Source organism: Octopus bimaculoides, chromosome 11 (assembly GCF_046866305.1).
Source record: "Octopus bimaculoides isolate indiv1 chromosome 11, ASM4686630v1, whole genome shotgun sequence".
Taxonomy (NCBI): Eukaryota; Metazoa; Mollusca; class Cephalopoda; order Octopoda; family Octopodidae; genus Octopus; species Octopus bimaculoides.
The window spans coordinates 35,300,030-35,326,753 of record NC_142938.1 but is presented as its reverse complement, the minus strand read 5'-3'; the positions used below and the strand labels follow the sequence as shown (position 1 = coordinate 35,326,753).

At 35.2% G+C, this 26,724-nt stretch overlaps 1 protein-coding gene across 7 annotated transcripts in view; it reads right to left on the bottom strand.

The window, feature by feature from the left end:
- LOC106874397 (uncharacterized) overlaps positions 1–26,724 on the bottom strand; it is a 300,833-nt gene that overhangs the window by 180,313 nt on the left and 93,796 nt on the right. For 6 of the 7 annotated variants that reach the window (XM_089359809.1, XM_052971686.2, XM_089359808.1 and 3 more), the window contains exon 2: positions 20,173–20,265. The exons of the other annotated variant lie outside the window; for it this stretch is intronic. Coding sequence is in view for 3 of the 6 variants with exons in the window: in XM_052971686.2 (XP_052827646.1) it covers positions 20,173–20,265 (93 nt within the window). In the remaining 3 variants the exon portion in view is untranslated. The remainder of the gene's footprint in view (positions 1–20,172; positions 20,266–26,724) is intronic. 7 annotated transcript variants of the gene reach the window in all.

Sequence of the window (26,724 nt, the reverse complement as noted above, 5' to 3'; positions counted from 1 at the left end):
GGGCGGTCCCACAGCACTCGCCAAATAGCAACAATTTGGATCAAATACCTGTCTCAGCCGAGGGTAATGTGCGCACTAGGTGCACACGGTGATGATAGCCGGTGCCGTGTTTTTATAGTGGATACGGTTCCACGACGTCATAGGGCCCCTACGGCTCTCGGGGCCGACAGGGGATTCGAATGGGCCATTTGCGGAATAGCCGACATAGACTGGCGGATCAGCGGCTTACGTTATGATCCCGTCCCCGGATGGGGGCGGGCCACTGTCCCTGCCGACCGATCGTACGGCCAATGACGGCTGCCCGCCTCAGAGTGACTGGGTAGGAGACAAGGGACGGGTCCAGTCAGTACCCGACCCCCGCCCTGCGATGGAGCTGCAGGGATATGGAGCTCACTGTACGCACAACAAGCTACAGGACTGGAGAAGTGTCCAACGATTGCCGCTTGATGGAGAAGCGACCACGACCACATAATCGACCGGCAAGACTGAGAAATAGGGACCAGGTAACAGAAGAACATGGAAGCCAATATAGAGAGACACTGCAACTGTAATTCGTCACCATACGACCCTGACGAACCTACGAACCACAAGCGACCAGATCCGAGTATCACTAGGCCTATCCGACACGGCGAGACCGAGTACATTAAATACCAACAGCCACGCGGCGCCTCCGCGCGCCTTGCCCCTTTATAAGGATCCCGAGCGAGCCCCGGGAAACCATGGTCAGAACCCGCCGGATGGAACTGGCAGTTAACTCTAGAAGCGACGACGAGGCCCGTGCAAGAGGGGATTATTGCCCGCGCTCTCGCTGTGGACGAATGTTAGGACACGCCCCTTGATCCACCCTCATGGATCAGTCCTTAAGCATGCTGTACGTGCAAAGCATAGCAGTTCTGCTCAGCAGCTTCATAAACGACCTGTCCGAAATGTGCAAGGAACTCAATGCCCTCTCGGCCTCACGGCTCCACGCGCCGCAGGCCCCGACTGGGCAACTGAACACCCGTACCGGCACGCCTAGCTCCCTCCCGAGGAGGGAGATCAGCGGTCGGTATTTCCTCTTCTTCTCCCGGGCTGCATCGTGCAGCGCCGTACCCTGCTCATATCGGACCGTAACGTCTATCATCACAACCTCGTCAGAATTGCGAAACACCAGGTCGGGTATTAACCTGGCTCCTGATACGCGGTAAACCGGCTCCCAGCCGGTCACCCAACCGTAACGCTCTTCCTCTCTTGCCACCAGCCGGCATATTCGTGTGTGCCTGGCCATCCTTTGCTTTTTAAGGCGCAGGCATTGGCCACTGATGTGGGAGATCGTCTCGGAAGCGCTGCCGCACCGCCGGCAGGTGTTATCACCGCGGCCTCCTCGGGTGAGGCATTCGCGAGTGGGAAACGTATTGGTGCGCATCTTGAGTATACCCAAGTAGCACTCCTCGGATATCCCACCCGGTCGCGACATCCAGCTGTTGCCGATCGGGTCGGACTTGAAGGCGGCCGCACATACTCCCTGGTAGTGAAGTGGCAATGAAAGGTGTGGGAGGGAGAAGAACATCAGAGCTGGTTGAAAATACTCACAATTTTCTGGATAAGCATACAATTTGGAGCTGGTGTGGAAACTGTACACATGATTATTCATCTGAACATGCACAAAGTCCATGCAAACTATGTTCCCAGGGTGCTCAGTGAAAAACAGAAAGAAAGACATATTGGTGACAGCAGGGAGATGGTTGAGCCTATTGCCTCTAATCCAAGAGTACTTGAGTCTCTGGTGACATGTGATAAAAATCCAGAGACCAGGAGACAGAGTGCCCAATGGAGGCATCCCGGCTCCCCCAGACCCAAGAAGGCTAGGTAAGGCAAGTCAATTGGGAAGTTCATGATGATGCTCTTTTGTGACAGCAAGGGCATCATCTACATCCATTGAATTCCCTCTGGCCAGGTGGTCAACAAAGAGTATTTTGTGGAGGTCTTGAGGGAGTTCAGAAAGAGATTTTGTTGCAAATGTCCAGAGCTCTTTCACATGGGTCAGTGGTACCTACACCAGTCCACAATTCCATCCTGGTAACCAACTATTTGACAGAGATTGGTATCAAAACTGTCCCTCACCCTCACTAGAGTCCAGATCTTGCTCTCTGTGACTTTTGGTTGATTCCCAAGCTGAAGAAGGACCTCAGAGGCAATCATTCTGAAGACATTGGGAAGATGAAGGAGGCCATGACAAAGGTCCTGGACACATTCATTTTGGAGGACTACCAAGGGGCCTTCACAAAGTGGTTGGAGTGGTGCAACAAGTGCATTCAAGTGAAAGGATGCTACTTTGAAGGAAATTAGAGTTTTGTACTTCTTTCAAATTAATAAATGTCTTTCCTGAAAAAAATTATAAAACTTCTGGAATGCACCTTATATGTGTATGTTTGTGTATATGTATGTATGTATATATACACATACAATCAGTAGTAGTAATAATAATAATAAAAAAAAAAAAAATAATAATAATAAAAATAATAATAATGACAATAATAATAATAATAATAATAATAATAATAATAATAATAATAATAGCAAACAAGCTGATGTCGACCAGAAACGCACGCATCAGTGGTTACGAAGTTCAGGGCTAAAAGCAGAGAGTGAAGGTTTCATATTGGCTGCTCAAGACCAAAGCTTATTAACCCGGAACTACCAAGCCAATGTGATAAAAAATGGAGCTGACCTAAAATGCCGATTTTGTAATGATGCGATTGAAACTATAGACCACCTAATCTCAGGGTGTAGAGTTTTAGCACCTGTAGAATATAAATCATGACATGACAGAGTTAGCCAGTATTTACACTGGACAATATGTCAGCATTATAAAATCAAAACCGCTGACAAATGGTATAAACACCATCCTGAAGCTGTGACTGAGGGAGAAAATGTATCGATTCTCTGGGACTTCCCCGTACATACTGACAAGACTATAAAAGTTAATAAACCGGATATTATTATAAAAGATCAGACAAAGAAGACGTGTTTATTAATTGACATGAGTATTCCCTCTGATCATAATATAGCGGCGAAAGAATTTGACAAGATCAGTAAATATAAAGATTTGCTAATAGAAATTGAAAAAATGTGGCACCTCAAGGCGACTACCATACCAGTGATTGTAGGATCTCTAGGAATGATAAAAAACAGGTACTGAAACCTATTTGAAAATGATACCATCCCTACAGGAAGTGCAAAAAATCGTGCTAACTGGAACGACTCATGTACTGAGAAGAGCATTATCACTGTGAAAACAACATCCATTCATTTTTTTTTTTTTTCTTAAATACATGTTTTACCTGTGAATTTGCGTGTGTAAACTGGGAATGCATACGAGTTTCTCTGCCCTAGGTGTACGGAAAACACTCGGCGAGAAATGGAAGAAAATTTGAAGAAAGAAGAAAAAAAACAACATAATAATAATAATAATAATAATAATAATAATAATAATAATAATAATAATAATCCTTTACTGCAATAATATCGCAGAGATTGAGTAAGCACCTGGAAGATAACCACCTGTTTCCAGAAGAGCAGAAGGGATGCTGCAAGGGCTCATACGGCTGTAAAGATCAATTAATGATCAATAAAGCCATAACTGAAGACAGCTGCAGAAAGAAGAAAGGCCTCAGTATGGCCTGGATCGACTACCGAAAGGCTTTTGACAGTGTTCCCCATACGTGGATCCTCGAAACACTAGCCATAAACAAGGTGGCACCAATTATTATAAAATACATAAGGCACTCTATGAATAAATGGCAGACAGTGCTACAGCTCCAAACAAAAGAAGGACTCGTGAAAATGAAAGCCATCCCCATTAGAAGAGGAATATTCCAGGGAGACACGCTCTCTCCACTCCTGTTCTGCCTGGCACTCACACCTTTAACTGACTTGCTAAATAGAACTGGATGCGGATACAAATGTTACGGCAAAACAATCAGCCACCTTTTATATATGGATGACCTAAAATTATACACTAGAAATGATAAAGAGCTGGAAACACTACTACAGACAGTACATGAATTTACCAAAGAAATAGATATGAAATTTGGAATAGAAAAATGTGCCAAAGCAACTCTGAAAAGAGGAAAACTAGTTAAGAGTAGCAACATCACACTAGATAAAGCCAATGAAATAAGAGAATTAGACGAAAGCTAGCCATACAAATATTTAGGAATCAATGAACTAGATAGGATACAACACACACAAATGAAAGAGAATATAAAGAAAGAATACTATAAACGAGTTAGATCAATACTAAAAACAGAGCTCAATGCTAAAAACAAGATAATAGGTATTAACATTTTAGCCGTCCCAGTTATCCTTAACTGGACACTAAACAAACTATCTAAAATAGACAGAAAAACAATAAAAATACTGACAGGATCTAGGATGCACCACCCAAAATCTGACATAGAAAGGCTATATATACAACATACAAAAGATGGTAAGGGTCTTATACAGCTGGAAAGCTATTATAAAATAACCACCATAGGACTGCAAAAATACCTACTTCAGAAGCAAGGAAAACTAATACAAATAGCCACAAAACACGAGAAAAACAAAAAACTGTTTTCAGTATTTAAGGAAGCTGACAAATACAAACAAGAAATCATACTAAATAATAAATACGAAGGAGAAGAAGAAGAAACAACAAAAGCTATAAAACAAATGAAATCCAAACTAAAACTAGAACAGCAATGGACCATGATAAAATGATGGCAAGAAAAGCCCCTACATGGTAAATGCTGGGCTAAACTAAATGCAAAAGAAATAGACAGAGAAAAATCCCAGCAATGGTTGAGAAGCTCAGGACTCAAAGCAGAAACTGAAGGGTTTTTAATTACTGCACAAGACCAAAGCCTCCCCACCAGAAATTACCAAAAACATATAATGAAAAGAAACATAAGTAACTGCAGAATATGTGGCGATGGACAAGAAACAATAAATCATATTATCTCTGGCTGCCCAGTTCTGGCTAAGAAGGAATATATTCACAGACACGACAGAGCTGGGACCTATATACACAGGAAGCTATGCCAACACTATGGAATAACAACAGTAAAAAGATGGTATAAACACATGCCAGAAAAGGTCAAAGAAAACGAGAAAGCAACCATACTCTGGGATATGCCAATACATACAGATAGAGAAATTAAGGCCAATAGACCAGATATAGTTGTCAAAGATCATGAAGGAAAAAAATGCTTTCTAATTGATGTATCAATACCAGCAGATGACAACGTTTCCCTAAAAGAAATGGAGAAACTTTCAAAATACAAAGACCTGGAAATATAAATAACATACAGAGAATTGCACTACTGGGCACTGCACACATCTTACGCAAAATACTTTCAATACAGTAACCATAAGAGCATCACAGCAAACCACAGCATATACCCAAGGTACACAGAGCTGCGCTCAGTAGTGAAGTGAAAGTACGTTATAAAAATAAAACTACTGAATAATAATAACAACAACAATAGAAAGTGTGGTGTGTTAGTTTTGAAGAGAGGCAAAATCTGGAAGCAACAAATGTGTAACTGAAGGTTGTTTATCAATTTTCACCAATGACAAGGTTGATTGGGGTATGTGGATAGTTTGGTGAGTATCTTGTGGGGAGGGGTAGGTGATGGAAAGAGAAAGGAATGATAATGATAAAGGAAAGGGAGGAATGTGTGGTGATGTTATATTAGCACAACACCATTTGTCTGGGTAGCAGACAATAAATCTTTTTTTGTTGCCCAGTGTTATGTAAGATATTATAACGAGACACTCAGTAGAAGTTACAGTGAAAAGGTTAAGTTCATTATGAATACTAAACTTAAATGAGCCTTCAAGAAATGCAGAAGTAATGTAAAAATAGCCAGGAAGCGTAGCAAGATCTCTCCAAAAACTGCTATATCTAATTGTAGGGGTAGAACCCTGGGGCACTGATGAGACCAATAGGATACCTCCTATTTTAAGGATAAACCAAGCCTCACAAGAGCAACCAACCAACCAACCAACCCACTAGCCCGTGCATGGGGAAAGGGTGAACCAAGAAAGGTGGGTGCAACTCTGAAATGAAACTAATATTGTCCCAATATTCCAAACCTAGCTACATTAGAAAGAAATCAAGAACACTAGACAATCCTTCGGGGAAGAATATACATCCTAGCAATAGGAAAAGGCATAGAAGAAGGCACGTAATATGGTATGGCCCACTCTTCTCCCATAGTATGAAAACTAATACTCCAAAAACCTTCCAGATACTAGGTTCTTTCTGTTACAACATAAATAATGTAGAATATCTAATGGTATAATGTTGGCATTAGCTCAGGTTTGGAAACTGACTGTTCTGGGGGCACCTCAAAACAGGACTCCTCTTGTAATTACCAAATGCCATGGTGCCAACTCTAGTGTGATCCACAGCAGTAGCACTTCTGGTTAGAGAAATGGAAATATCCACAAGAGTAGAGCACTTATTGATAACACCACTGATACAAGTAGAAGTGGACCCATCATCCTAGAGCAGTGCTTCACCTTTTTTCACTTGCAGTATACTTTTATTCTTTTCAAAATTTGGCAGCACACCTGAACTAAAAATATAACTAAAAGTATAGGGAAAAAAATTATATTCAGGAAAAAAATTATATTCAGGAAAAAAATTATATTCAGGAAAAAAATTATATTCAGGTTACCCAGACAACTTTTGTTATGTCTGTAGAAAATTTGCATCGTCTCATGTAACACCAGTGTGCTATGGCATACTGGTTGTGGAGCACTGTCCAAGAGTACACCACTCAAGCCAGTACTCTACAATGAATAGGATAACCAACAAACTTGATGACCCTAGTTCTCTTCTCCTTAGATGTAACTTCAGAACACCCATAAAATTCCCCCAGAGAGGACACTGCACACAAACCACAGAATAGTAGTAAATAAGAGCTACAATGAATCCTGTGAAGCAGAACATTTCTATGCAAAGGATTCATTCTCCAACTCTATGTTTAGGTTCTCAACTCCACTCACAAATTACATCTATAATGTAGTAGATGTAGACAAGAATGTTAACTACATTGAAATGGTCATCTGCCCCATCCTAGCAAGGGAGAGGCATACATGTGAGCTGTGTACTAAAAAGAGCTGGAGATTAATTAACAATAGCTACTTAATAAAAGAAATGAGTCAGAGATTTACTACATCCACTGGGAGAGTCAGACGTTCAGCCACAATAAGATTGGCAATAAGTTCAACTATGACAAAATATGTTAGTCTACTACTACTACTACTACTACTACTACTACTACTAAGATTGATACAGCAACATTAGCCACTACAATCTTGTTCAATTGTTACACTAATGGAAAGTAATACAATATTCTATACTTGAATGTCCTCTATGACTATATCTCAGCATAAACTTCCTCCTGTCAACCAAGTATATACGAGGGGGTACCCAAAACTAGCTGGAAACATTCTCTGTGGGACAAACCCGTTGTAGTTCAGGCATCTGCTGCTAGAAGCTACTTGATGCAATCCTCAGGCATCAGTCTGCCTACCAGTATCATTGGGTGAAGTTGTACTACCACATGGTGTGTCTCTGTTTTGTTGTGCTTCTCTCTTTCTCGTTGATTTTTGTGATGGCTGAAAGGAAGAAACAGCGTGCTTCCATGAAATTCTGTTTTCTGCTGGGGAAAACAGCAGCCAAAGCAGTTGTCATACTTCAAACGACTTACAAGGATGCTGCCATGAGCAAAACAAGTTTATGAGTGGTTTTCATGCTTTAGGAATGGTCACTTGTCACTTGAAAACCAACTTTGTTCAGAGCGACCATTGACCTTCTGAACGAATGAAAACATCATGAAAATTCATGAACTGATCTTGGAGGACCATCACTGAAGAATTGGCAAATTTGTTGATATGGTTGGTGCAACCAGCCAACAAATTTTCAGTGAGGAATTGCAAATGAAAAGAGTTGCAGCAAAATTTATGCTTTGTTTGCTCATGGAAGATCAAAAGCAGTCATGATTGAATGCATGTCATGAACTGAAAGAACAGTTGGAAGTTGATCTGGACCCTTTTTTTGAAGGTCATCACTGGTGATGAAAGTGGGTGCTATGGAATCTGCAGATGTTGAAGAAGTGAAGAAAAAAACAACAGAGGTGTTAAAACGTATCACTTCGCAAGAGTTCCAGCACTGCTTTGAACAGTGAAAAACTTGTCTGGACCGATGCATTGCTTCAAATGGAGAATTCTTTGAACATGATAAAAATGTAAACATGTAAAACTAAGTGAATAAAATAACATTGCAAAATTCTGGTTTCTTTTGGGTACTCCCTCGTATATCATAGGCATGCCTGTATCAAAGGCAAATCTGCAAAATATCAGGTGCTACCACTGCCTGAAGCAATGATATCCAAATTGAATGATGTTACACCTTCCTGTGTGAATACATTGTGGATATTATATAACAGTACCTTGAAACACTTACAGTGTTCTTTAATGCATTTCTTTAATGTACTTGTAAAAGTTAACAAACACACATGCATGAAAATCTTACAGGGACCGTATGTGCATATATATGTAGTAGTATATGAAGGGAGCAAGGTTGGTATATGTGTATGGTGGAGACAGTGCTTATATATATCTATGGCTATGTAACTGCATGCAAATATGGAAGCTTGTGTGTGACATAAATATCTATAGATTTGGGTGTATGTGTGTGCACACATGTGAATGGATGTGAAGATGTGTGTTTGTGTACTGATGGTTGAACAATTTGTGAATGACTTTGATTTAGAGGCCAATTTGCAAATGCACTGGCTGAAAACTTTGTCTACCATACTGGAACTAGTTTAACCTAAATACTAAGAAAAACAAAAAATCTACTATCTCACTATCACACTTCAATACATGCTAATGGTTATTGTTGTTAGTTTTAATGCTGTATTATTACTGCTACACTGACTCATGGCCTTCCTATTTTGACTCCTTTCTTTCAACTGCATGTGAGTGCAATGTGGTTAAGGGGATTGTATGGGCCTACAAGGATATGTGTGAGATTGGACATGTCCACTGCTGCCTTCTGCTCTTCTGTTTGTGTTTCCTCTCTACACACCATCCTGTTAACTCATCCTCTATTAAACTCTGTTCTACTATAGTAACTTGTTTACCTATAATACATGACTCAGTAATATACAGGCATAAAACAAACACTGTATTGTACATTTTTGCTGATAATATCAAGGCAGCAAGTTAATTAGATCAACTGAGTTATGCAATAGTGACAATCAGTTTGCAGAAACTCACATATGTTATATTACATGGGAAAATGCAAGCAAAAGAAATATTATTCTTGAGATTATAACCTTAGAAAAGTACAGGACAAGTTATTACACTTGGAAAAGTTCAGGACAACTTATTACATCTACTAAAGTACATAACAAGAAAATTTCTACCTAAAATATTGCAGCTAAGGATAAAATTTTAAATAAAATATTTAGATTTAGAAAATATTAGCTTTTATTAAAACTAAAAAGTTATAACTTCTAGCTGTTATTACTTGTTACTTCTATGAAAAATTAAAAATAACTCAATTGGAATTTTTTTGCACTTTAAAAAAATTCATTTTTTTAATTCTTAATTAAGAATTAGAAATTTGAAAATAGGTTATAAAAAATAATAGTAGTACATAATTAGTTTGTACAATAAATAGAATACAAAAATTAGTTATATATTACAGTAAAATCTACCTATAACAACAAATTCACAGTAAAATTTGCTTAAGTTATTGCCTAAGTTATTGCCAAGTCTTCACATTTTTAGTTTTAGCCCAGTGCCTATTTTTTTCATAATGAATTTGCCTACCATATATACTATTCTACTTTCCATAAAAATTTAGCTTTATTGGTACTTCTAGCTCTCATATTTTAAGTATTTTGGTGTGTCAATATTTTAACAAAATGATGGCACCTTTTTTAATTATAATGTCATTAGATCGTCAAGTATGAAGTTTGTAGTAAGGTATATGGTAAAATTTGACAGCTGCTCATTTTGTGCTATTATTACATTGTGACAATCTTTATTTTTTGTTAGAAAGCTGACACATCTGTTTCTTTATTCTAACTCATTTTGCACTTATAAAGTATTTATAAATTGTTTTTTGTTATCTTTGTTTACAGATGGATAAGTCAGAAATTCGTACAGCTTTGAAATATGAGTTCTTTCTTTGAAATACAGCATCATAGACAGGTCGGAATATTAATGGAGTATTTCATTCTACACAGCAGACACTATTAAATTAGCTTGCAAAATTTCATTCTGGTAACTTTGACTTCACAAATGAGCAGCATGGTCAACCAGAAACAAAGGTGGATAATGACAAACTGAAAGCCACCATCAAGTCAGATCCATCTCAGAGTGCTTATAAATTATTGTTGTTGTTTGGTGTTAGCAAGCAAACAACACTGACTCACCTAGTTCAAATCAATAAAGAGAAAAAGTTGGATAAGTGGGTTCCACATGAACTCAATGAAAATCAGAAACAACAACATTTGGAAGCCTGCATTATTCTACTTTCTCGTCACAAAAATGAATAATTTTTTAATCAAATTGTAACATGTGATGAGAAATGGATCTAATACAACAACAGTAAACATTCAGCACAATGGTTAGACAAAGATGAGCCACCAAAACACAGTCCAAAAAGCAAAATTCATCAAAAGAAAATGGTGTGTGTTTGGTGGTGTGGCACAGGTGTGATCCATTACGATTTCATTAAACTTGACTCATCAATCACGGCCGAAGTATACTGCAGCCAGCTGGACCAAATGATGCAGAAACTTACAAAAGAACAACCTAGATTACTCAACAGATCCACTCCTATTCTATTGCAAGACAACACCAGACCACACATTGCAAAAAGGACATTGGTGAAAGTACAAGAGCTGGAGTTAGAAGTTCTCCATCATCCACCATACTCACCTGATCTTGCCCCCACTGACTACCACTTCTTCCAGAATTTGGATACCTTTTTGATAGGAAAATAATTTAATTCTGACGATGCTGTAAAACAGGCTTTCCAAGATTTTATTGCCAGGCTTTTACAGTTCTAATCCTAACCACTGAAAAGGCAAATGTGTACTGACAATATGGGTGTATACTTTGATGAATAAAACTATTCCTTGTATTTATAAAACATAAGCAAACTTTTTTTTCTTTTCTATGAATTTCAAACTTGATGACCTAATACTTTGTAAATTAAAATCAAATAATTTTTAATATTCAAATTTTATCCTTAGCTGCGATATTTTAAGTAAAACTCTTCTTGCTCTGTACTTTACCAGATGTAATAAGTTGTCCTGAACTTTTCCAAGTGTAATAACTTGTCCTGTAATTTTCCAGGTTTATAATCTTAAGAATATTATTTCTCTTGCCCGAAAAATGCAAGCATTTTCCCATATAATCCATGTTTTTTTCCAGGCTATGCTATTATGCTAATTAATAATGTGTCAATTAGCAGTGTTGCTGATAATTTTTTTCCTTACCTCAATGATGCTTGTGACATATATTAAAAGCCCCCTTATAGAACTATATTCATAAAAAGTATAGAACTATATTATCATCCTCAAACACTCATAACTTTTTTCTTTCAAAACTTCATTGCATGAGATTGATACCATAAAATTCCTCGAATTGAGCTCTATCATTTAAGCTTAATTAAAATATAGTTTGTTTTTAAAATAAAAAAAAGTTAATTATACTTAAATCCAATTTTTTGCATTACTTATATTTTTTCATGACATTTTACCTCACAATGTTTTTGATACAAATTTTTGTTTAATGGGACAAAAACTATGAAATTCTTTATTCTTTCTTCTATCATTGAAGCTAAGATAAATATATTCTGCTTTTAAAATAAAAAAGTTCTTTAGATGTAAATTTGATTGGTGGCATTACTTACTCTCCTATAACGTTGCTACAAATTTTGATGTAAACTTTTTACTACTGGATCAAATCTCAATTTGTTTTATGCCAACATGTAGCCAGGGACCAGTTCTCTTCAAAAATGTTAACAGTTTTCAATTTGGTTAAGAACTGAATTAACAACAAGCTCTGAAAGATGCTGCATGTGAGTAAATTGCGGCCTTAAGAATATTATTCAACTACTACTATGATAAAGCATAAAATACCAATTACATTTTCTGTGAGTTTTATTACTAGCAATGCAACCTGGCATTGCTCAAGTGTTATAACCTACAGCCACATTATATTATTTGTTCCTTTCTTATGAGAAGAATTGGCACACAAAGAGTATGAAACAAACAACTCTTCTTTATAAATATGTTTTTCAGTCATTTTCTGATGAACAACGCTGCAGTTTCCATCTACCAAATTCAGTCACAATTCTGTGGTTGCCCTAGGGCTAGAGAAAAAACACTTGTCCAAGGTAGCATGCAGAGGGATTGAACGTGGAACCATGTGGTTGAGAAGAAAACTTCTCGACCACACAGTCATTCTTGCACCTAATATGTGTGTGTGTGTGTGTGCGTGTCTGTGTTTACATTTGTTGTTAAATTGAGTACTGTGTCCCCCTATGTCTCAAAATTCATCAAGCAGAGATTTATAAAATAAATGCCAGATTCAAATATGTACTGAGGTCATTGTGATCAATTAAATTTTTGAAAGTGATATCCCATCATGGCGACAGTCGAAAGACTAAAACTCAGTAAAATAATGCTTAAAGACTTAATGGTTTCAAATTTAAGGTAATAGATTACTAACCACAAGATGAGTTCAAAACTTCGTATTGAACTTCCACTCTATACGATAACACCATATGTACATTTCAGTCTAGTTGACTTCCAACAATTAACAATTGTAATTTGAAGTTGAATGGTTAGCAGTAAGAAAGATGTTGAGATTTCTTAAAAAGTTATTGAGCAAAATATTCTGAGAAAATGCATTTTTTTACAACAAAACGCATGCACACACACACACACACGCTGGTGTCTCAGTGGTAACTTGAGCTACTATAGATAACAGCAAAATCTCTCTTAAAACACACCCTTACATCAAAAGAAAGACAGATTTACAGTATTTTAGGAAGGAAAAAAATCTATGTGATGGGACTGTTACATCAGAGGCAACTCTAGGCTAAACAAAACAAAGACAAACATATTTCACATTTAAAAGATTATCTATTAAGTAATACTAATAAAGTTGATGGTATACTTTTGAAGTTTCATTTCCTAGTAAAACTCCATCTATTTAAAACATTTTCACATTATGCTCTATCTTAGACATAAACAGTGTTCAGGCAGAGTTGCCTCCCTAAGCTAAAGACCTCAAAATTGTGCGACCCAACCTCATTCTTGAGATTACGTTTGTAGTAAAAATGAGTTGTTGTGCAAAAAACATACTTTATTTAGTAGCTGAAAGATTACTGAATCTTTTGATACCTCATATTTCAAAATCAGCAACTCAGTTTTCAACTCCATAAGGAACATATGCACGCACACACACACACACACACTCACACACACACACACACACACACACACACGCACACACACACACATATATATATATATATATATATATAGATAGATAGATAGATACATACATACATACATACATACATACATACATACATACATACATTTATAGAATTATAAATAAAGAGAGAAATATACTACGCTAAAATTTATTTTACCATTGGATATTCATATTTAACAACAATTGTTTCACAGCTTAATAAACATGTACAAATAATTGATTTTATAATTTGCAATAAATAATAAATTAATATATGTACAATTAATGTATATATATATATATATATATATATATATATATATATATATATATATATAAATAAGGATAAGATCGATATTTAAAATATTGATTTTATCAAGTGGCCAGCATGGGAATAAAAACCATCAAAGGTAACAATTATTTAAAATTATAATATAGGGTATCTAAGAGATACCGCCACGCTGAAAAATAGCAGTCAAATCTTGACTCTAAACCACAATAAATGTTCATATAGCACAAAGAGCGAAGACGAAGACAAAATTTTGTCTTCGTCTTCGCTCTTTGTGCTATATGAACATTTATTGTGGTTTAGAGTCAAGATTTGACTGCTATTTTTCAGCGTGGCGGTATCCCTTAGATACCCTATATTATAATTTTATATATATATATATATATATATATATATATACAATTTTTAAATTAATGCAGATATTAAGCTTGCTTGTCAGGTTAAAAGAATTCTGTGTATATAATTATACCTCAACACAACATTTCTAAATGCAGAGAGTCAATTTTCAAAACAATCTGGCAGTGTAGGCTATAGTCTAGTCACTCATATAGTCAACCAGGTGATACATGAAGGAGTCACACCCAATGACTGTTGAAGCAACACCATAGTCAACTGCTACAAAGGTAAAAGTGACACATTAGATATGAATAATTACAGAGGTATCAAATTGTTGGATCAGGTGATCAAAGTCATGGAGAGGGTCATAGCCCAAATAATTAGAGAGAGTTAGATTAGACAAGATGCAGTTTGGGTTTGTGCCAGGGAGAAACACCACTGATGCTATATTTATGATAAGACAGCTGCAGGAGAAATTCCTAGCCAAAGATAAACCTCTGTACTTCTTTCGTTGAAATGGAAAAAGCCTTTGACAGGGTCTCCAATCCTTTATCTTGTCATCAATGTGGAAACTAGAGATAGATGAGTGGTTAGTGAGAGCTGTACAAGCTACATACAGGGATGCTGTCAGTAAAGTGAAGGTTGGCAAGGAGTATAGTGAAGAATTCTGGGTAGAAGTAGGAGTCCACCAAGGAGCAGTCTTCAAACCCTATTATTCATCATAGTCCTCCAAGCAATAACAGAGGAATTTAAGACAGGCTGTCCCTGGGAGATCCTCTATGGTGATGATCCTACTCTAATAACTGAGTCACTACCAGGATGTTTCAGGTGTGGAAGCAAGGTCTAGAATTGAAAAGCCTTAGAGTCAATCTAGCAAAAACCAAAGTCTTAATAGGTTAGAAGGCAGACAAATCACAAATCCCTTCAGGTAGATGGCCCTGCTCAATCTGTAAAAAAGATGTAGGTAGAAACTCCATAAGATATACTTAGTGTAAGCTGAGGACACATAAGATGTGCAGCAATATCAAAGGAAGATTAACTGGGAAGATAGTTTTTGTGTGAAGGAGATGCACAGGGGCAATAAATACCGAAGGTGTACAGAAAACAGATTCCATCATAGGCCAGGTGCAGAAACTAGTAGTTGATAGCTTCTGTTACTTAGGTGACCAAGTCAGTAGGGGAGGGAGAGCAGATGTTCTGGGAGCGTAGCTGCGACAATAAGAATAGCCTGGACAAAGTTCAGAGAGCTCCTACCTCTGCTGATAACAAAAGGCCTCTCGCTCAGGTAGACTGTATGATGCATGTGTGTGAACAGCTATGCTGCACGGTAGTGAAACATGGGCTGTGACTGCTGAGGACATGCATAGGCTTGAAAGAAACGAAGCGAGTATGCTCTGCTAGATGTGTAATGTCAGTGTGCATACATGACAGAGTGTAAGCACCTTGAGAGAAAAGTTGAACATAAGAAGCATCGGATGTGGTGTGCAAGAGAGACAACTGTGCTGGTATAGTTATGTATTGTGTATGGATGAGGACAGCTGTGTGAAAAAGTGTCACACCCTAACAGTGGAGAAAACCCAGGAAGACATGGGATGAAGTGGTCAAGCACGACCTTCAAATGTTGGGCCTCACAGAAGCAATGACAAGCGACCAAGACCTTTGGAGATATGCTGTGCTTGAAAAGACCCAGCAAGCCAAGTGAGATCATAGCTGTGGCTAATGCCAGTGTCACATAACCGGCCTGTTTAAAAGTACCCTTCAATTATCAGGCAATATGCTGTACTTGAGAAGACCTATTGGGTCAAGTGAAATTGTAGTTGTGGCTGATGCTAGTGCCACCTGACTGGCACCCATGCAGGTGACACGTAAAAAACACCCACTACACTCTCAGAGTAGTTGGTGTTAGGAAGGGCATCCAGCTGTAGAAACCTTGCCAGATCAGATAGAAGCCTGGTACAGCCTCCTGGTACAGCCTCCTGGCTTGCCAGTTCTCAGTCAAACCATCCAACCCATGCCAGCATGGAAAGCGGACATTAAACGATGATGATAATGATGATGATGATAAGATATGGAAGATAATAAGTATGTAGCTTGTACAGCTCTCACTAACCACTCATCTATCTCTAGTTTCCACATTGATGACAAGATAAGGGATTGGAGACCCTGTCAAAGGCTTTTTCCATTTCAACGAAAGAAAAGTACAGAGGTTTATTAAAATCGAGTTAATAAAATGGTTTTCTTTAGAAGGGAAGGGAAATTTAGTAAGATATTAAAAAGGAAAAAGTAAATAATTTTGGTATACTTCTCTATTTATAATTTTATACACTTCTCATATTCTTCTTTTGCATCATACTATATATTCTATGTGTTTTGTAGAATGATACATTAAGGAGCTTTTTATGAATACCACTGGATTAGTTGAATCCGTATACTGTGAATTACGTATATATATATATATATATATACATACACAAGTTGAGAAAAAATTCTGTGTGCCATGTTAAGATAATGAACTGAATGAACACACACACACCACAAAAATATATGAAAAAGCATTATTTTAACACGGTGCATGAACTTTTCCCTCAACCTAATATATGTATATATATATAATATCTGAAGTGTACAGTATTACATGACCATTACACCCGATCTTACCTATTGGTTTCGTGCAAGGGATTCAACGGAGTGTTAGGTAACAGCCTGATTATGTAACCCTATGCTCATCAGAGGTAGCTGATATGGAATGAAATATTTGATTCCATATCAGCTACCTCTGATGAGAGTAGGGTTGAATCTCTAGCATAAAACCGATTGGTATGATCAGCCACAGTGAATGTATAATACTGGACACTTCAGATAATATACTCACTGTATTGACACATATATGAGTGCATATTTTCCTGACTTATGGATCCCTAGACAACTTGTGTGTGTGTCTGTGTGTGTGTGTGCGTGTGTCTGTGTGTGCGTGTGTATGTGCGTGTGCATCTGTCTGTATGTATGTATGTAAGTATGTACACACACACACACAATCCACACAGATAATGTTTTCTCTCAATTTCAGTCAACTGAATCCACTCATAGGGCTTTGGTGCCACATAGTAGGACTGAATTTGTAACTATGTGAAGCAAAGTTTCTAACCACACTGTTATGCTTGCACTTATATATACAAGTAAATATATATATTATGTCTGTGTGGTGTATGTATATACACATACTCACCATTGCTAATTTTCGTTGATGTTTCTAGCTATGTACCCCTTTTCAGTAGAGGCTACTTGGTATCTAAAGGACATAATTTATTGAGTGGCAATATTGAATAATCAAACATGTGCTCGACCCCTCTGCCCACATGTAAATGTTCACACAAACCTTCTTTTCAGACAATGAAAACTGTCCCCCAACTACCCACTTGCTCTTCCTGTTAAATTTACATCTTTAGAGAAGCCACAATCAACATAGGCACAATGAATGATATGCTCATCAAGATTCTTGAAATACCAGAGCAGAAGTGTGTAGACATGTGCTGCATGCAAAAAATAAGGTGGAGGGAGCCTCAGCTACATCCCTTACAGGCAAAGAACAAAGCTATAAATTCTTCTGGGTAGGCGGTGGCAGAGAAAAGGGTAGATGAAGTGATCAAGATAGTCAGAGGGAGATAGTTTAGCTTAGATTAATCTTGGAAAATATGACAGTGACATTTATCTATTCATATACTTCTCAATCTGAACAGGTCTTTGATCTTGTCTTCATGACTGATGACTACATCAGACATGTTGGGCAGCACTCTGGTGGATTCCATAGTGTACATAGGGGATGTAGCTTTGGTTCTAAAAATGAGTAGGGAACCAGGATCTTGGAGTTCTGTGGTTCAAATAACCTAATGATAAGCAACACTAACTTCGGGAAACCAATAAGTCACCTGATCACCATTAACCATGTGAACACACAAGCTAGATTGACTCATTCCTTTTCAGAAAATGAAATGGATAGTTGATTGTGAATGTGAAGTCCTCCTCTGATGAAGGATGTACAACCCAACATATGTTTGTGGTTAGTGACTTCAGACTTAGAGCTAGAAGGGCTTAGAGACAGAAATCAGTCTTGAAACAGAGATATAGCTTAAAGATCTACTGAATGGCCATAAATTTAGAGAAGTACTATTTGAAGATGAGAAGAAGATAAGCTGTATAACATCCATGACAACTAGAGGTTCCTACATGACAACTTATTTAGAGCTACAGGCCAAATCTGTGACTGGTGCAATATGCAAGTTAGACTGAGAGTAATGTGGTAGTGGAACAGTGAAGTAAACAAAACCATAAATGCAAAGAGACAGGCTTGGAAAGATTAGAAGAATGGGGTAGCAGAGAATTATACCAGATAGCTAGAAAGAAGTTAGATGACAAGTCTATTTAGCAAGGGTTTTGTCAGTGTTCTTCAACATGATTACTAGAGGCATGAGGTGTTCCAGTTTGCATGGCACTCTATCAGAGAAAATTCAGACATTGTGAGAGAGATGAGTGTACAGATGGATAATGACACATTTGCAGATAGTAATTCTGAAAGAATGAGTTATGGCAGTGCTACAATGAAAAGCTATTAAATGTAGAAAATGACTGGAAGACAGTCTTCTCAACATCTCAGTTTGAAACATCTCAAGCAATTTGACAATAATCTTGTCCTTATTTCCTTGTAGTCCATTTGCCATACATGGATAGTTGTACAATTTTTCTATGACAAACATTATCAAAGTAGAATATGACCTTGTTTTATGTTTGTTTTGGCTTGTTTCTCTGCTTTCAAAGAATAAGGGCTCATTCCAACGATGAAGGCTCAGGACTTGGACCTGCTGATGTATTGGTTCAATCTCAGCTGTATTTAGTATTCATGAAATCAATATTGAGCATGATCGAAGCTCTCATGCTAGAGATAAGGAATAATATGGTGATTGTTATTAAAAAATTAAACTTTCTGACTTTCTTTTAACAGACCACAATTTGATACAGGATGCAAATGTGATTCTGGAATATTTATATCTTCTTTAAGAACCTTAGTAGAGTAAGTTGGCTTAGAAAAATCATCTTTCATAAACTTGCCTCTTTCTCTAGAGTATTTCTTTTTAATTTAATAAAGAAATTCATATTTATTAGTTGAAGCTCAAATGACTACATTCAAGAGGAGATGGATGTGGAAAATTTTGCATTAGAGTCATAAATGAAATGAATTAGCTACAAATATTAATCAAATGTGGTTTCTCAATTGGTTAAATAAGTGGCTATCTCACATACTGTAAGACATTTACCATGCACGTGTATTTATACATATGAGAAAATTGTATGATACGTGTGTTAGAACTATAATGTTGCATAGTAGTAAGACATGGGTTTTGAATGCAGAAGATTTGAGAAGACTGGAAAGAAATGAAGCGAGCATGCTCCAATGGATATGCAGTGTAAGTATGCATGAAAGGCAGTACAAATGTGCTGAAAGAAAAACTGAGCATAAGATGTAGTTGCTGGTATGGACATGTGATGTGTATGAATGAAGATAGCTGCAAAAATAAGTGCTGATCACTAAATATGGATAGAGCATATAAAAGAAGAAGAACCAGCAAGACATGGAATGAAGTACTGAAAGCTGATCTCAGTATTCTGAGCCTCACAGATGAGATGACAAAGACTGAGATGACTGGCAATATGCAGTTCTCGAGAAGACTCACCCATCTCTACAAAATTGAATGGTAAAGCTGTGTACGTGTGTGTGTGTATGTGTGTGCATGCACACATGTGCATGTATATGTGTCTCTATGTATACACACACACATGCACAACTGGGTCATTCACCAAATTTCCCACATTCCTACATGACATCCATTTTGAGGGGAAAAAAAAGCATATTACATGAGAGGCATAAATCAATTGCTTGAAGTTGTCTAAAGAAGCAACATTTACAAAATAAAGAAAAAACAGTTATAAAAAATGAAAAAAAAACTTACAGATTTCAAAGTGCTCAACCATGTTGTGGTATGATATAAAGCTTTGGTGTTACTAAAGTTATTCGTTTTATATGATTTTATTTTGCATGGAATCTGAAAACAAATAAAGAATGATTTCTTAAAAGGTTATTTTTAACAAGCATACAGTCACTATATTTTACAAAACGAAACGAAACTTCTGGTTTGGCAGAAGTTTACAGTGCTTACTAATAAGAGAGAAATAGATTCTTTCTTTTATTCTTTTACTTGTTTCAGTAATTTGACTGTGGCCATGCAGGAGCACCACCTTTAATCAAACAAATTGACCCCAGGACTTATTCTATCAGTCTATTTTGCCAAACCACTAAGTTTTCAGGATATGGACACACCAACATCGGTTGTCAAGTGATGGTGGAGGGGACAAACACAGACACACATGCAAATATATATACATGTACTAGCAGAGATGCCCAGCCTTGCTTGGGATTAAAATGGCATAGTTTTTTATTGTTTTACTTCTTTCAGCCATGTGACTGCATCCATGCTGGAGCACCGCTTTCAGTCAAAAAACTCAAAATCAGGATTTATTCTTTGTAAGCCTAGTACTTATCGTATTAGTGTCTTTTGTTGAACCGCTAAAATTTTGGGAATGTAAACACAGCAAAATCAGTTGTGAAGCAAACATGTGGGTACAAACACAAACACACACAAATATACACATATATATGACAATCTTCTTTCAGTTTCCATGTACGAAATCCACTCACAAGGCTTTGGTCAGCCTGAGGCCATAATATGTATATATATATCCATATATGTATGTATGTGTGTATATATATATATATATATATATATATATATATATATATATATATATATATATATATATATATATACACACATATATATATATTTATATATATATAGACACACAAATATATATAATTATACACATGTATATATCTATTTTTGTGTTCCTTTATGTTGAAGAGCGTAGGCTCTCAATGTAAAAGACATTCTCACTTCCCAAGCGTTAAACTAATACATCTGTTTGCTGTTTACACAACCATCTTTGTCTTTTGTTTTTTTGTAAATTCTCACTATATATATATATATGTATATATGTATACACACATACACACATGTGTATATATATATACACACGCGTATATATATATACACACGCGTATATATATATATATATATATATATGTATATATATATATATATATATATATATATATGGATATATATATATATACACACATATATATATATCCGTATCTTGTTGCACATTTCATGTGCTTACTCCGGTATATATATATATATATATATATATATATATACACACATACATCAATATATACATATTTATATATACATATATACATATATGTACATATATATATACATATATGTACATTCATATATATAACATATATATATACACATATCTATATACATCTATATACATATACACATATATATATATATGCATATATATACATATATATTTATACATATATATACACATATATATATACTCTTTTACTGTTTTACTTGTTTCAGTCATTTGACTGCGGCCATGCTGGAGCACCGCTTTTAGTCGAGCTAATCAACCCCAGGACTTATTCTTTGTAAGCCTAGTACTTATTCTATCGGTCTCTTTAGCCGAACAGCTAAGTTACGGGGACGTAAACACACCAGCATCGGTTGTCAAGCGATGTTGGGGGGGACAGACAGCGACACACAAACATATATATATATACATATATACGACAGGCTTCTTTCAGTTTCCGTCTACCAAATCCACTCAAGGCTTTGGTCGGCCCGAGGCTATAGTAGAAGACACTTGCCCAAGGTGCCACGCAGTGGGACTGAACCCGGAACCATGTGGTTGGTAAGCAAGCTACTTACCACACAGCCACTCTTACGCCTATATATATATATATATATATATATATATAAAATTTTAAGGAATGGAGAAAACGCATGTTATAACTGCATACTTTATTCCGACATATGTTTCGAAGAATTACAATTCATGCGATCCATAGGAATCGGCGATGTTAAAAATGTAAACTTCTCCACAGGGAAATGCATGGGAATCATCTTAAATGTAAGACATTATGACCGAGTATGATAACTATAGTTGTTATGACGTGATTCATTTGAAAAAACCGTTGGAGATAGTAGGATGGACAACACATACATACAAATATATATACACATACATACACACATAGTTATATACACATATACACATATATATATGCACACATACACATAAATTTACACATATACACACACATACCTACCTATACACAAATACACATAAATGCATATTCATCCCCATATATACATAAATACAAATATACACACACATATACATACACATATACATGCATCTACGCCTATAACCAAACAAATACATACACATATACATATATGTACATGTATACATATATATACGTATACACACACATGCACATACATACATACAAACATACAAATACATATATATATAAAAAACCCATATGAATTTATATACATATACATATACAAGCCTACACACACATACACATATACACATATATATACACACACACATATATATATATATATATACACACACAAAACCTAATCACACATATATACATATGCATTCATACATATATATACACACATATATATACATACATACATAAACATATATACATACACATATACACACGTACACTTACAAACATACATACATACATCTACATATATATATATATATATATATACACACACATATATACATACATATACATACACATACACACATACATGCACATGTATACACAATTATATACACACACACACACACATATATATATATATATATATATACACACACACATATATACATCCAAATATACACATACATTTTTTTATATATAAAAATACATTTACACGAATATGCACCCATACAAATTCACAAATACACTCATATATGAATATATAAATATATAAAGAAACTTATGCATAAATATATCTGTGCACAAAAATGTACATACATCCAATAAAGCATACGTATATATATATTTTTATATATTTCTTATAAGTGATAGTAATAGGAGTAAAAATAAGGATAAAAATAAAAATAATAATACCTAATACATAAATGTACACAAAAATTTATACAAACACATCCAGTTTATACAAAAACATGAATATATGTGCACACAGACACACACACATTCTCCCACAAATACACGTGTATATATAAACACTTCTACACGTATACTCATACGCACATATATTTTTTGTATGTATTTGCTGTTACATGAATATATCAAGATTTAATATATGTTCTAATTTAGGTTAATAAATAACGAATGATTAGATAAATTTTGTGAATCGTGATCAATTTTAATCTTAATCTTCTAACATGTGAGGGAATTAATAACCTGTTTTACTAGAACTATTTGATGAACTCACATATTAAGGGTTAATATGATAGCTTTCTATAAAAACAATGATTGTTATTTAAATGCTGAAAATACATGTTTTTGCCAATGTTTACATCTGTAAGAATTTTCTATAAAGGTATTTACCAGGTAATTCTTTGAAAATAAAATAAAGTAGAGTTCTGTAACACAAAGGGAACAAAATTTTCCACCCTTTTCATATGGCCTAGAAATAGAAAGAATTAGCCAGTCTAGTTTAAATTTAATGTTATTATCTTTAAGATCCCAAATTAGTTTGCTTAGGCTCGTAGTATTACGTTTGTTTCTATCTTTAAATGTCGAGAAATGGTTAGAAATTCTGGTGGATAAAGGTGAAGAGGAAGATCCAACATAAAAGTGGATATTTGTAGGAGTACTAACTTGGCATTGGTAGACAGTATATATATATATATAAATTTAGATTCAAGGTGAATATGGAACTTAAGTTTAGGCACCAGAATTAAGTATGGTATTATCCAAACAATTCCAAAATAAAGTGATTAAAATCAAAATAAGCAACAAGGATATCCAAAGTTAATGCAGTAGGATCGTTTCATGCGACTCCATTTATTTAAGCAATGTGAGCATTACATTAAATGTAAAATGCAGAGCAATCCTCAGCTGCACAAAGATATAGAAATTTACTAAAATTTCATTTCAACAGAAGGACATATTTTTGTAACTACATTTAAACTCTCCAAGTAGAAAGGAAGAATACAAAAAACCATTTTGACTTAGCCAGACCATACAGGCTAGTAATTAATTCCAAACAGATTTTAACTGTCACTGATTTTATTTGTTGTTTTGTTTCATCTTATCAGACTTAGTGATTCAAAGCTTAAGAGGGCACCAGCCTTTTCCTTATAAGGAAAGGGAAGGGGTAAACAACACACATGGATATGGTTATAAAGATTCTTTTGGTTTTAGTGACACACTATTATAGGTTTGGGAGGGGGTCTACTAGCAGACCAGTTTATAATGTAGCAGGGGAAGTTTAACATAAGGCACCTAGGTCAAAAGTATATAAAATAAAATAAAGTTGCTATATATGTACAGATACAGTATATGTTCATTTATAGTTTTCATTAATCAAAATAATGTATCAGTATTGTTTAACATATACTAAGTATGGAAACTTTGAGATACCAATATTTGCTTAATTAATGTGAATAAATAAAAGCTAATTATAAATTAATAAATTAATAATGAAATGAGAAATAAAAAGAAATAGTGTATAGTAATGTAACTAATCAATGCATTCGATATGCAGAAATCATGAAGTAGTATTAATTTAAAAGGCTTTGGTAAAGTACATCTAAGACTTATTTACACTAATATAAAGAACCATAGATAAGATGTGAAATTAAAAATTCTTTTTATATATATTGGACTAAAAATTATTTTAAAATTTAAAATTAAACTTATATATCTAATATTATTTAAAAGATACATAAGAAATAAAATTTATTTTATAACTACTATAAAGAATTGATACACAGGATTTACATGTTTATATGGTTTATAATGATGGACTCATCAAAGTTTAAGAAACTGGTAAAATGAATGATTGGAATTAACATAGAATATAATGGTGAAAATTAAAACTTATATATCTAATATCATTTAAAGGACACATAAGAGACAAAATTTATTTTATAACTAATGTAAAGAATTGATATATAGGATTTACATAGTTTATAATAATGAACTCATCAAGGTTTAAGAAACTGATAAAATGAATGGTTGGAATAACAAAGAATACAATAGCGGTCCAAACAACCAATAGAGAACATGATAATTATGTACTAGTTCAATTAGACCACACTATCTTAAATAATCAGGAACTTGTGTTAACTAACATGGGCCAAGTACAAAATAATAATGGAACAAGGATTAGATTTATTTAAGTTACCCATAAAATAACAGTAATAATACTACCACAAACCATGGAATAATGGAATAATATGGATCCTTTAGGGTCAGGCATTAAATAAAATTTTAAAAGGTTTGAAAGCTATTTAAAACTATTAAGAAATTTCAAAACATCCTATTCTTTTAAGTTAAATAAAGTAAAGTAAGTAAGATACATACTAAAACTAACAGTAATAGCAAAAGTGATGTGAAGAAAGTTTTAGTAAAACCATATACCATCCATGGATAAAGTTGAAATTTTATTTTTCACAGGAAGATTATACATTAAGGTAAGAGATCAAAAATATGTTATAAAAGTTCAATTTCAATTTAAATATGTGCTAATTAATAGCCTAAGATAAACATAGTAGATGTTAAAATACCACATTATTTAAGTTTGCTACTTTTTAAATATTTAAAAGTGCGAGTAGAACAGTGTACACACAATACTCTAAGGTCTAATCTGTTATTAATCAGGTTAGAATTGTTTCTGAGTTTAAACATTTCATATGTTTCCATAGAGCATAATTCACATTGATATCTGCTATTTCTATAAGGTTGGGCTTTTCTTATAATTTCCCATTTAAGGCTAAAACTAGTACCACTTTCCTTTAATTCCCAAATTTTATTTGATAACAACATACTATTTGCCTTATGCTTTAGTCTAAAAGATGACAAATGATTATATATGCGCTATTTCAAATTAATCGTACATCCCAAGTAAATACAATTATATTTACTTGGGATGTACGATTAATAGAAGAACGCTTAAGATCAGCTATTCTTGCTGCAAAAACTTCGCCTCTTTGATTAGCCAGCACAAGATAATTGCCAAAAATCATAATGCCAATTCTTTCACAAAAAGCTGCAATTTCAAAGATGGAGCCTCCTGTCCCGTTGGAAGGGAGATGTCTAGAAAAAGATATCGTGTATAGAGTCAAAGTCCAGATAGAAGGCTCACACAATTATAGAACTTACACAGGGGCTTTGGAAAATTCATTCAAAACCAGGCTTTATTCACATAAAAATTCTTTCAGATACCCCAAAAATAGGACAAAGACTGGCCTGGCAAAATACGTCTGGCAATTAAAAGAAAGCAAAACCCGACCTTTCAACGTGACATGGAGGATTTTAGGTAGAGCATCACCTTACAGGCATGGTGCCCATA